The 12,609-nt window shown below is 34.1% G+C and overlaps 1 protein-coding gene across 1 annotated transcript in view; it reads left to right on the forward strand.

The window, feature by feature from the left end:
* Nucleotides 1-12,609, forward strand: part of CSMD3 (CUB and Sushi multiple domains 3) — a 782,898-nt gene that overhangs the window by 364,804 nt on the left and 405,485 nt on the right. Inside the window, exon 8 of the mRNA XM_058175006.1 lies at nucleotides 3,756-3,833. Coding sequence (XP_058030989.1) covers nucleotides 3,756-3,833 — 78 coding nt within the window. The remainder of the gene's footprint in view (nucleotides 1-3,755; nucleotides 3,834-12,609) is intronic.

Raw genomic sequence — 12,609 nt, forward strand, 5'->3', positions numbered from 1 at the left:
TTAGTCGAGGGACCAACATTGTCCAAAGTTCCTTTCCATAGTCATCGGGCCAGCATGACTATATTCCAAGGCACACAGAACACTGTTAATTTCCTATTGAAGTGTATGTGAGCAGATAAATAGGTACCACTTCATGGCATGCCTGCTTTTGAACTGCTAGGTGGCCAGGAGTTGGAATAAATAATGGGAGCTCATCCAGTCAATGGGCACTCAGATCTCCAAGCCAGGCTGCTGGTTTTTCAGCTTAGAAGCTCATTGTTTTAACTGCTGAGCCGTTGCTTCTCCTATTATAAAGATAGCATATCAGAATAGGCAATTCCAAGCAGGGTGATTTTTTTGTAAAATTAGAATGCTCAGATCTGATAAATTCAATATTTCTAGATTTCGAGGAAGTCCTTTAGGTATTGTTTCAATGACTCCAATCAAGATTGTTGTAACATTTTTTTAATATAAATATTCAAATTTGACCTGCAAGTCCTTATATTTTATATTTTTCCCATTGTTTTTTTTCAATCCTAAAAGCACTCTGAATAGCAACCAGATTTACTTCTTTTAAATCACTGTTTTATCAGGCATGTTATGAACAAGATGCCTGTCTGTTTGCATCTTAAAGTTCATAAGATATTAGCCCACTAATTTTCCAAAATCATCTCAATTTGATGGTTCCAGTAGTTTTTACTACATTCAAATTTAAACTTCTGGCAAAGTTTCAAATTAATAATTTTGGCAACTCAGTTGTAACTGCTTGTGATCAGTTTGTGAAATTTTGCTGCAGCCACTGATCAATTGTTTCATCCTTTTTATTAGAAAGATGACATCTGCTGTTGTTAGTTACAGTAAGATTTTTGCCTACATGCAATTAGTTGTCAAAGTTTGTTCTAAAATAAAGACTTCAGTTTCTTTAATCCTGATCTTAACCAACTCCATGTGGGTTTTTTAATCAGCTTTTTTTAATCCATCAAGTATTAACCATGAAGCAGCTTGTTCTTCTAATTAAGAAATTTGTTTTCAATTATTTCTTTTCGGTATTCAGCCTTCATCTCTGTTGTTTTCAAGAGCTTTCCTTGATTGGCATCCTTAGCAAGAGTTCTTGGCTCTTCTTAATATGGTCATTAAGGCCATGTGTTTCTTCCTGCTTTACCTGTAGAAGTCCTCTATCCCTTTCAGCTCTTGGCAAATACAGCCAAACAAAATCACTTTTTGGGTTGTTGTTGTTATTATTATTATCTAGGAATCCTAGATGCTTGAGAGATCAAGGATCATGATTTTCTTTGGTGGAAAAGAAAAATGGGAAGATACAAAATAGTTTTCTGAAGTCAAATACCCTGGAAAACTGCCTCTTGTTTCCAACTTCCTTATCTATATCATGGCTTAGGGCCCGGGTAGTTATGGGACCGCCTGCTGTTACCTTATGCCTCCCACCGACCCGTACGCTCACACAGAGAGGAGCTTCTCAGGGTGCCGTCCGCCAAGCAATGTCGGCTGGCGGCCCCCAGGGGAAGGGCCTTCTCTGTTGGAGCACCTACCCTTTGGAACGAACTTCCCCCTGGTTTGCGTCAATTACCTGACCTTCGGACCTTTCGCCGTGAATTGAAAACGCACTTGTTTATTCAAGCGGGACTGGCTTAACTTTTTTAACTTTTTAATTTTTTCTGAATTTTAATAATTTTAACTGGGGTATTTTATTTTTGGGTCAAATTTGACGGTTTTAATTTTCGGTCAATTATATAATATGTTATTTTAACTGATGTTTTAATTTGTATATTGCACTGTTTTAATCTGGCTGTACACCGCCCTGAGTCCTTCAGGAGAAGGGTGGTATAAAAATCTAAATAATAAATAAATAAATAAATAAAATATCTATCTATCTTCTATCTATCTATTTATCTATCTATCTATCTATCTATCTATCTATCTATCTATCTATCTATCTATCTATCTTCATTTAAATAATGGAATGAAGAACCATGTTTCCAACATTATTATTAAATAATATAATACATATAATGTGAATACCCAGAAATTCATCTTAAGACATTTCCTTTATTGGCAAATTCACATGGGAAATAATTATGGAAAATTCAAGATGGTTAGGCATTTTTGCCAGAAAACATGACATAAAAAGGGAGTTTAGTACTAAAAAATGGTGAGACACTATGATAGAGTTGTATATTTTGCTTGGTCAGGGTCTAGATGAAATCTGGAAGTGATACAGCCATAAAATTACTCAGTATATTGGACTGTAATATTTAGGATATATCTAGGATTTGTTCTAGGACAGTTGGGCAAATAAGCAAGTGGTTATGATTTTCCCCTTTTTTGAAGAATATAGAATTGATTTATCTGTAAAATATTTTTATATCAAATTGAAACACAGCAGTTTGAGAAGTGGGAACAAAGTAATACATTTAGAAATACTTTGTGAAGATGTGCTAGCTAGAGTTCAAGATGGGCAGTAAACATTCTTTCTGAACCATTCATTGGGGAGAAATGTCAGATTTCTGGATCTTTAATATTTGTGTAGAAGCAGGAGTTCTGGCTAGAGAAATCAAATGAATGTTATACTAAGGATGAATATATAGTGCTTAGTCCAATTTTGTATATGGTTAGCCTGTATATGAATAACTCTATAGAAATGAGACCATGGTAACTATGTAACAGAACAATAATGAAGGGACTGTTGTTATAAGCAGAAAACTGTGCTTCATAGATTAGAAATCATTTTATCTGATTAGTTATAAACTTCAGATATTGTAACCATGCCCTCAGATGGTTTTTCATTCAAAGTTCAATTTTTCACATTTGGCTAATTTGCATCTATGATTAAGTTATAATCCCATAGTTTATCAAACAATATTATTTAATTTTATCATCAATCACTTTCACTTGGTTAAAATCTCAGTATAACTATCCTGGTGATTGAATTCCTTGGTACTACATATAGTGGCTGATTGTGTATTGATAGATTGATAGAAAATCATCTATTCATCACAAATGTGGGCACTGTTTTAATGCTATAATTTTCTTTTCCCAGACACATTAAAATTACTTTAAAAATTATAATCAAATGAAATTGGAAAAAAAAAACCAAGTCTATCTAATCTTTTCTTATTGAGTATGATTCTTTTCTTGAACTGTTGTTGGAAAATAATTTAATGATAATTCAAGGTCTTCTCCTATATCCTCATGGGTAGAATTTTTAGTCCATGTAAAATTGTACTACAGGATGAGTGAAGTATCAACTTTGTGTTTTAAAATGACATAATCGATCTAAAATGTCAAAGTAAAATTCTTGGAAAAATAAGATAAAATGTTGGTCCCCATTAATAAGGGAAATAAACACACATTAAATTAAAAAAAGGATTGGCAAGTCTATTGTGCCCTATAATTAAATTCAGTTTTCAAAGTCCAATAACTGCACAGTGAAATTGCACAAATCCAGTTATGGCACATGGGAAAATATTTAAGTTAATTTTAATATTTTGCATAAAAGGCACAATATACATTCATTTCAAGAAAAATATGTTTCCCTTTGTTATATATATATATATAGGCCTTTATAGTTAATTTATATTATAAATATTTGCCTTTTGTGTAAAAATACATATTCTTTTTAAGTCTTTTGGGTCCATGATGCTTTTGGGAAAAAAATACTTTTAATTTGCACTTCCATGATTAAAAAGAATTGTCAATTGAAATGAAGTCTTTTTAGATTGCTTTATCTGATATGTGTTTTTGTTTGTTTTCTTAACTAGTGAAAAAGGCCATAGATTTTAAATCTAGAGGATTTAAATTGTTTCCAGGGAAAGACAACAGCAACAAGTTTTCTATCTGTGAGTGTACTTCTTTTTGTTACTTTTTTAGTGCAAGAGTGAAGTTTGTGCTGTCTGTGTTGTTTGTGTGTTGTACTGTTTCACAATATCTTAGCATTTACGTGTATGAAATCTTTATGCTCCAGTCTGCATGATGAATATGCAAAGTGTAGATGTGCTGTGAAGAGTGACTCTGTATAACATTGGCATTACCAGAATATGTTTCTTTTACTGTTAATGTTCCAATTTAAATTAAGAATTATAATAAATTTAAATATATATAATATATTTGGTGTTGCAGTGGTTAGAATGCAGGCTAACTCACTATTCACTGTCAGGAGTTCGATCCTGACCAGTTCAAGTTTGACTCAGCCTTCCATCCTTCTGAGGTTGGTAAAATGAGGACCCAGATTGTTGGGGGCAATATGCTAACTTTGTAAACCGCTTAGAGCGGGCTGTAAAAGCACTACGAAGCAGTATATAAGTCTAAGTGCTATTACTGTTTTCCTCTTCTCCTTTTTCTGGAAGTTACATTAATGTAAGTAACTGCATTATTTTTATATCTTCATAAAAAGAATTGAAAGAAACATATTTTTCAATTAATATATAGGATGACAACTTTTCAAATTTGATTGAACATCACTGCATAAAAGGAAATAACATCTTCATTATATATAAAAACAGATTTATTCTGCAGAGGTAGAGAGTTTGCTTTGTATTATTTTTCTATCAGAGAAATATTTAGCAATGCACAAAAGATTGAAATGTCAAGCTTTATTAATAATTTTTCTGGGTTAGCAGAAAGTAATAAAAAAAAATGATTTTGAACAGGATGTCATATGATCTTTCGCCCCCACCCAAGGCTGCCAACAGGTGCCAGTGTCTAATTTGAAGAATAAACAATGAAAGATTAGAAAGAATAAATACATCTCCAAGCCCATGTTGAAGCATGCTCTGCGTAGTTTAGACTTTCTCTCTCCAGGTTTGCAGTCTATCTAAAGATTAAACTTTAAATTTTTGAAAATCCTGTCCAATTTTTTTCAATATTTTCTTAGCTTCCCTTTGGTTGATGTAATGATTATGTAATATACAATGACATGAAATGTTGGTTTTAGAAGGCTAACAAGACTGAAGGCCTTGTTCAGGGCCCTTAGTTATTCCCTATCTAAAGAAGGTAAGGGAAAAGGATACCTAAAACAAATGGATGGTGTAAGCTTGCAGTTGGGGTAGAAAAACTGAACTGAGAGAATAAGTCTTCTTGAATCTTGGAACCTGAAGGAAATTGATCTGTATAATTGTACAATAATGTTGTACAATTTACACAAAAAATAGCTTATGGAGAATGGAAGACATGTGCTACCAGATAAGGACTTCAGACAACTAGGTCACATGAGAAATTTGAGTTTTCTTTACTTATGTGTTGCTCCCTGGTTGTCCTACAGATTTCTGCAACTCAGATTTAGAATATTGATAAAGGAGAATATTTGTAGCTCAGGGTTGAAATGAGGGGTTCTTGGTGCTCTCTGAGCTTGGTTGTTTTCTTGCAGATGTTTCATTGCCCAAAGTAGGTAACATCTTCTGTGCTAGTCCTATTGTTTAAAAGATGATTTCAATAAACTATGTTTTCCAGGCACTTCATAGTTACTATTTTAGTAGCAGGACTTCATTTTCTGCAGAAAACAGCTGTGGCAATCTCAGGAAAAGACATGGTGTTTTAGAAAATCACAAATAGGTGCTTAATTATGTGCTCATACCTTTTGTAAAACATTTCTGAGATGCTACACATCTTGGCTCTAGATTTAATTTGATATTAGATGTGATTTAGGTTCCTACACTTCTATAATTGGGGTTGCAGTTGAATTGACCTGCATCAGATTCTGCATAGGGAAGAGGTTGACATCTTCACTCCCTGTAAGATTTTATTTATATGGGAGAAAAGTAGCTTTGGAAAAACACACAGGATGGCCAGTAGTCAAATGATGATTTATAATCCCATACTTGAGGAAGGGGTCAAGTGATGTTAAAACTCTAGGAGACTTTTCCTCCCATTTCTACTCTTCAAAAAGGAAAGAAATAGCTAGAAACCATTTTCAATGATAGAACAGCACCAAATAATTTTATGACCAATTCTGACCTGAGAGTTTTAGGATCTTGGGCAAATACAAATAAAATCAAAATAAGTCATTAAAAATCAAATTACCTCCTTCAGACATTTAGAAGGTACAGAAATTGAGCTGACTTCTCAAACATTGCTCATCCTGATCAACGTGTCCCAATGTATTTGGTGTTGCAGTGGTTAGAATGCAGGCTAACTCACTGTTCACTGTCAGGAGTTCGATCCTGACCAGCTCAAGGTTGACTCAGCCTTCCATCCTTCTGAGGTTGGTAAAATGAGGACCCAGATTGTTGGAGGCAATATGCTAACTTTGTAAACCGCTTAGAGCGGGCTGTAAAAGCACTATGAAGCAGTATATAAGTCTAAGTGCTATTACTGTTTTCCTCTTCTCCTTTTTCTGGAAGTTACATTAATGTAAGTAACTGTGCATTATTTTTATGTCTTCATAAAAAGAATTGAAAGAAACATATTTTTCAATTAATATATAGGATGACAACTTTTCAAATTTGATTGAACATCACTGCATAAAAGGAAATAACATCTTCATTATATATAAAAACAGATTTATTCTGCAGAGGTAGAGAGTTTGCTTTGTATTATTTTTCTATCAGAGAAATATTTAGCAATGCACAAAGGATTGAAATGTCAAGCTTTATTAATAATTTTTCTGGGTTAGCAGAAAGTAATAGAAAAAATGATTTTGAACAGGATGTCATATGATCTCTCGCCCCCACCCAAGGCTGCCAACAGGTGCCAGTGTCTAATTTGAAGAATAAACAATGAAAGATTAGAAAGAATAAATACATCTCCAAGCCCATGTTGAAGCATGCTCTGCTTAGTTTAGACTTTCTCTCTCCAGGTTTGCAGTCTATCTAAAGATTAAACTCTAAATTTTTGAAAATCCTGTCCAATTTTTTTCAATATTTTCTTAGCTTCCCTTTGGTTGATGTAATGATTATGTAATATACAATGACATGAAATGTTGGTTTTAGAAGGCTAACAAGACTGAAGGCCTTGTTCAGGGCCCTTAGTTATTCCCTATCTAAAGAAGGTAAGGGAAAAGGATACCTAAAACAAATGGATGGTGTAAGCTTGCAGTTGGGGTAGAAAAACTGAACTGAGAGAATAAGTCTTCTTGAATCTTGGAACGTGAAGGAAATTGATTTGTATAATTGTACAATAATGTTGTACAATTTACACAAAAAATAGCTTATGGAGAATAGAAGACATGTGCTACCAGATAAGGACTTCAGACAACTAGGTCACATGAGAAATTTGAGTTTTCTTTACTTATGTGTTGCTCCCTGGTTGTCCTACAGATTTCTGCAACTCAGATTTAGAATATTGATAAAGGAGAATATTTGTAGCTCAGGGTTGAAATGAGGGGTCCTTGGTGCTCTCTGAGCTTGGTTGTTTTCTTGCAGATGTTTCATTGCCCAAAGTAGGTAACATCTTCTGTGCTAGTCCTATTGTTTAAAAGATTATTTCAATAAACTATGTTTTCCAGGCACTTCATAGTTACTATTTTAGTAGCAGGACTTCATTTTCTGCAGAAAACAGCTGTGGCAATCTCAGGAAAAGACATGGTGTTTTAGAAAATCACAAATAGGTGCTTAATTATGTGCTCATACCTTTTGTAAAACATTTCTGAGATGCTACACATCTTGGCTCTAGATTTAATTTGATATTAGATGTGATTTAGGTTCCTACACTTCTATAATTGGGGTTGCAGTTGAATTGACCTGCATCAGATTCTGCATAGGGAAGAGGTTGACATCTTCACTCCCTGTAAGATTTTATTTATATGGGAGAAAAGTAGCTTTGGAAAAACACACAGGATGGCCAGTAGTCAAATGATGATTTATAATCCCATACTTGAGGAAGGGGTCAAGTGATGTTAAAACTCTAGGAGACTTTTTCTCCCATTTCTACTCTTCAAAAAGGAAAGAAATAGCTAGAAACCGTTTTCAATGATAGAACAGCACCAAATAATTTTATGACCAATTCTGACCTGAGAGTTTTAGGATCTTGGGCAAATACAAATAAAATCAAAATAAGTCATTAAAAATCAAATTACCTCCTTCAGACATTTAGAAGGTACAGAAGTTGAGCTGACTTCTCAAACATTGCTCATCCTGATCAACGTGTCCCAATGTATATTTGGACCTCTCCATTTAATTACCTTAAAATGCCTGTATCGATCAGCCTTCATCCTAAAATTATCACAGATAGTGCCATCCATGCCTGAAGTTTTTTGAGTCAATTAAGTTAGTATGGCCATTGTGACATTTAATTTCAATAATATTGAAAAAAGAGCTTCTTTAGAGCAATTTATTGTATTATATTCTTCTTCTTGTGCCATATCTGTCATTGGACGTTGGCAATCATGTTGGTGATCCTATTTTTATCAACAGCCACACAAAAAAGTCCAAACCAGACCCTTAGATTTTGAAGCCATGATGTTTTTCTTCTGCCTGGACCTCGTTTGCCTTAAATCTTTCTCTGGAGGGAAATTGTATTATATATTAAACAGATTATATGGCTGCCCAGCACAGGTGACTCCAAGCAACTTAAAACATTAAAATCCATAACATAAAAACCAGTGGTGAAATGCAGCCAGTTCTATCCGGCTCGAGTGAACCGGTAGCACCGGCAGCGGGAGGCTCCACCCACCCACCCGGACTTCATCACATCCCATTTTTGATGCTCGTTGCATGAGCAGAAGGTTCTATGCTTGCATAGAGGTGTCACGTGCGAGTGAAGCGAGCACGTGCACGCTCCCATTTGCGAACCGGTAGCGAAGGTAAGTGGGTAAAAACCCATGAAACTCCATCCCACATATGACAGCAGCAACACAATCAAATCAGTCACTTGATCAGCTCCTTCTCCATTCATGGTCCCCAGTCCTGCTGACAAAACCACATCTTCAGGGCCTTTGGAAAAAGGAACATGGTGGCGGCCAATGGAACTTTGAGGAAAATGGAGTTCCATAGAGAAGGGGCCACCACTCCCAAGGCACTTCATCCTGTTCCCGTCAGATGTATATCCCTAATATATTGGGCCCATAACCTATCCTACATTTCTGTTATGGTAAGCTGAGTAGATGTAAAAGGGGAGAGGCAGCCCTTCAATTTATTATCATATTCTATTCTTTGATCTACTTAGAGACAACATACAAGTAAAATCTACATGCCTAGTTTTGCTAAGAGTATCTGAAATGGAGACAAACAATATTTTTAACTTAGCTTTTGCTGAGTATACGTTAAAAAATGACTATCGTTTATAAAGTATATGAAGTCAGAAAAGTTTTAAAAGAGCAGAGGTGTTGGTAAAACTGTATAATTATTGCAATCATTTTTCAGGGTGGAACTACTTCTGAAGCACTTAAATACTCTCTATATGCATAAAATGTATTGCCCCAAAGAATGAATGTTGTTTTATCTGTGAATCTTAGGGGGTTATTTCCATACATAATGACTGTATTGGAATTCATATTCCATATTTAGGTTAATGAGAACTTTCTATCACAAGCTTCAAAGGAATATTTAATGGTTATTTAAAATATTGTACATCCACAAGCCTATTCAGCTTCACAAAGTGGAAATAATCTTCCACTTGTTTTGTTTTATTACTGTGCAATACTTCCCACCCCCTAAATCTCAGCATTAGAAGTGATGCAATTCAAAATATTCTGGTCTAACTATAAAACAGATACATATTGCATCATGCAAATATCAATATTGATTAAGATTCCTTAAGTGAGGGACTTAGATTTTTAACTTCATGCATGAAAAGTTCTAATTCTGCCAATGAAGGTAGTATTTCTAACCTTTTTAATTATTATTATTATTTATTAAATGTATATGTTGGTCATGTCATTGTGTACTGACTCTGGGTGGTTTACAACACCATAAGAACAGTAATATAAAATATTAAAACATTAAAAAAGAGCATTAAATGTTAACAAAAATTGAGTAAAACAGGAACCAGTTTATCAATGGGATGGAGGTGGGATCTTCTTCTTGTCTACTAACCACCTCCAGTAAGGGGCACTGCCATTGGGACCCCAAGCTAATCGGCAGAGCCAGGTTTTGACACCCTTCTGGAAGGACAAGAGGGTGGGGACAAATCTCACCTTTGAGGGACTGATATTCCAGAAGATTCCACAGCAGAAAAGGCTCTTCTGGATTCTGCTAGCTGAAGTTACTTAGCCAGTGAGGTCCACAGCATACCTTTTCTGCTGGAGTGAGTGGATGAGCTAACCCCATTGGGGTGAGGTGGTTTCTCAGACACAAAAAAATATGTTCAGACAATTGCTAGGATTCAACACTGACTGAAAGTTATATGCCTAGACACCCCCACACACAAAAGTTATAGGAGAGAGGGGGGGATAGGGAGAGAGAGAGAGAGAGAGAGAGATGAAATAAGGTAACTTGGAGAAAAGGAACAGCAGGAGGAAGGGAGGGAGGAAGAAAGAGAAAAAAAGAGATGCAGTTAAGAAAAATAAAGTAGAAAAAATGTTGGAAAATGAATTTGGGATGCTGAGGATAAGAGATCACTTTCCTCCTGTGTTTTTTTTTTTTTGGCATAAGAATGCAACAGGGGATAAATAAAACTGAAATCCAGTTGTTTTTATAATGAAAGAGATGGATGAATCATTTTTAAGTGTGAAGTGAAGGTGATATACTACTGCTTCTTGTTCTCGGAAAATGAACATACAAAGTGTTTGATTACTTTGCATATTATTTCTTATATGCTGCTAAGGTTCTTTTAATGTGACTAACATTTTCATTTGCTCCCATTGCTACTAACATTTAACTTTGATGTTGCTACATTACTACTCTTATCACAGTTCCTGACTTAATGCTAAATACTCAACTGTATTTAATGGATAAGTGGGTCCTGATTAAAATGTAGCAACCATGCAGGAAAGAAACCTGTATTTTCAGCCAATCGAACATAGGCAGCCACTATTATTTTGTTAATATATTGCGTACAACATTATTTTTAGTAAACAATAATATTTTGATGTATGTATGCTATTCTGTTTAATGCTTATGAAACAGTCATTTGTTTTCTATTTTTAAAGGTGCATTAACTCCAAGAAGGTTTAAAAATTATTGGTAGCTCTAACTTTCCATGTTAAGAGTTTGTATGTATTTACAGGAAGTCTATCTCAAAATTTCAGATGTGTCAACTCAAATTAATTTCATTGGCATAAGCCTTCTTGCAAACTGTTCAGCAATCCACTTATGGTCTGCCCTAATTGTATTTTAACACTAATGTCATATATTATTTTTGTTGATCAAATACCATTAATGTAAAAAGAGAAAAGATCAGAAAGGATCAAAATTAGACAATGGAAAAAATCTGGAATTAAAATGCAGATACAATTGACACATAGTATCAATAATGCCAGTTTTCACACAGGGACATATTTAAACCTAATTAATTCAATTGAATATAGCCAATAGTAAGGAACAGCAGATGTATAAGCAAGAAATAAAGTTAGAGAGTCTTATTTCTATGCTTGCATATTTATGCTGTTTTAACAATCACCAGGAGAAGCAAGAAAAGAAAGAAAACTTCAAAGATATCTTTGATCAATGAATTAAAATCAGGGAATATATCTCTTGAAATTAAGTGGCGATCATCCCCAAAGCCTTTAATTAACAAAATTATCAAACAAATGCAGATAAAAAATTGAGCAAAAAGAAATGTTAATCAGAAAGGAGAAATCTTTCTTTTGTTGCTGTGCTCTGATCTTAATATTTACCGTATTCTTTAAAAAAGATAGTTTTGTCTTTCAATCATTATAATATCTACATAATATATTTTTATCATTGTTGTTATTATTATTATCCCTTTTGCTCCATTAGGAGCAAACTATTTTCAGAGGAAATGTGGGAGCGAAAGAGGAAGCTACTTTTCCTTTAATTTTAAATTATTTTACTTGAAAAAGAAACTTCTCCCATCACCAAGGTGTGACAGTTTTCTTGATTTTGATCAGTTGAGCAACATATTATTTTGCACAATCTGATGCTCATTTTCATAAAGTACAACAAGAAGCAAAATATTTTTCCCTAGCCCTCTGTGAACAAGGGGAACTCCTTAAAAGAAACATTTCTAAAAGGACATCATACCTCCATTTTTGTTTGCTCGAAACATTCAATAAAGGGGTAAATTAGGAGGAAACAAAGAATAAATCAATGAAACAGTGTGGTTAACAAAAGAATGTCCGGTAATAATATACTAATATTAACCAGAAAGATTGACAAGTCAGAAAGTATTATATCAAAATGTCTTATTTCTTCTACTACAACTGGAGAATAGGAGCATACAGTGAAGCCCCACAGCATTTATCTAGATTATGACATTATTCACTCATTGATGAGCCATTACAAACCATGCAATTTTTTTCCAGTGCCATATTAGAAATTCAAAACTTAAATCTAGAAGAATATAAAAGACCAGACTAGAATTCTACATGCTGAAGGAAGCATTAGCCTTTCTTTTAAGAATGTTTCTGAATTTCATAGAAGAAAGTTAATCATAAGCTTAACAATATAAGAAAAATATAATGCTTAATATTCTTCACTGTGCCTGAATTAAATGCAGTAAAGATTGCCAATTCATAGACAAGCCTATCCTATTTTATATTAGCTATTTGAAAAATTGATA

The sequence above is a fragment of the Ahaetulla prasina genome, chromosome 3 (assembly GCF_028640845.1).
Source record: "Ahaetulla prasina isolate Xishuangbanna chromosome 3, ASM2864084v1, whole genome shotgun sequence".
Classification (NCBI taxonomy): Eukaryota; Metazoa; Chordata; class Lepidosauria; order Squamata; family Colubridae; genus Ahaetulla; species Ahaetulla prasina.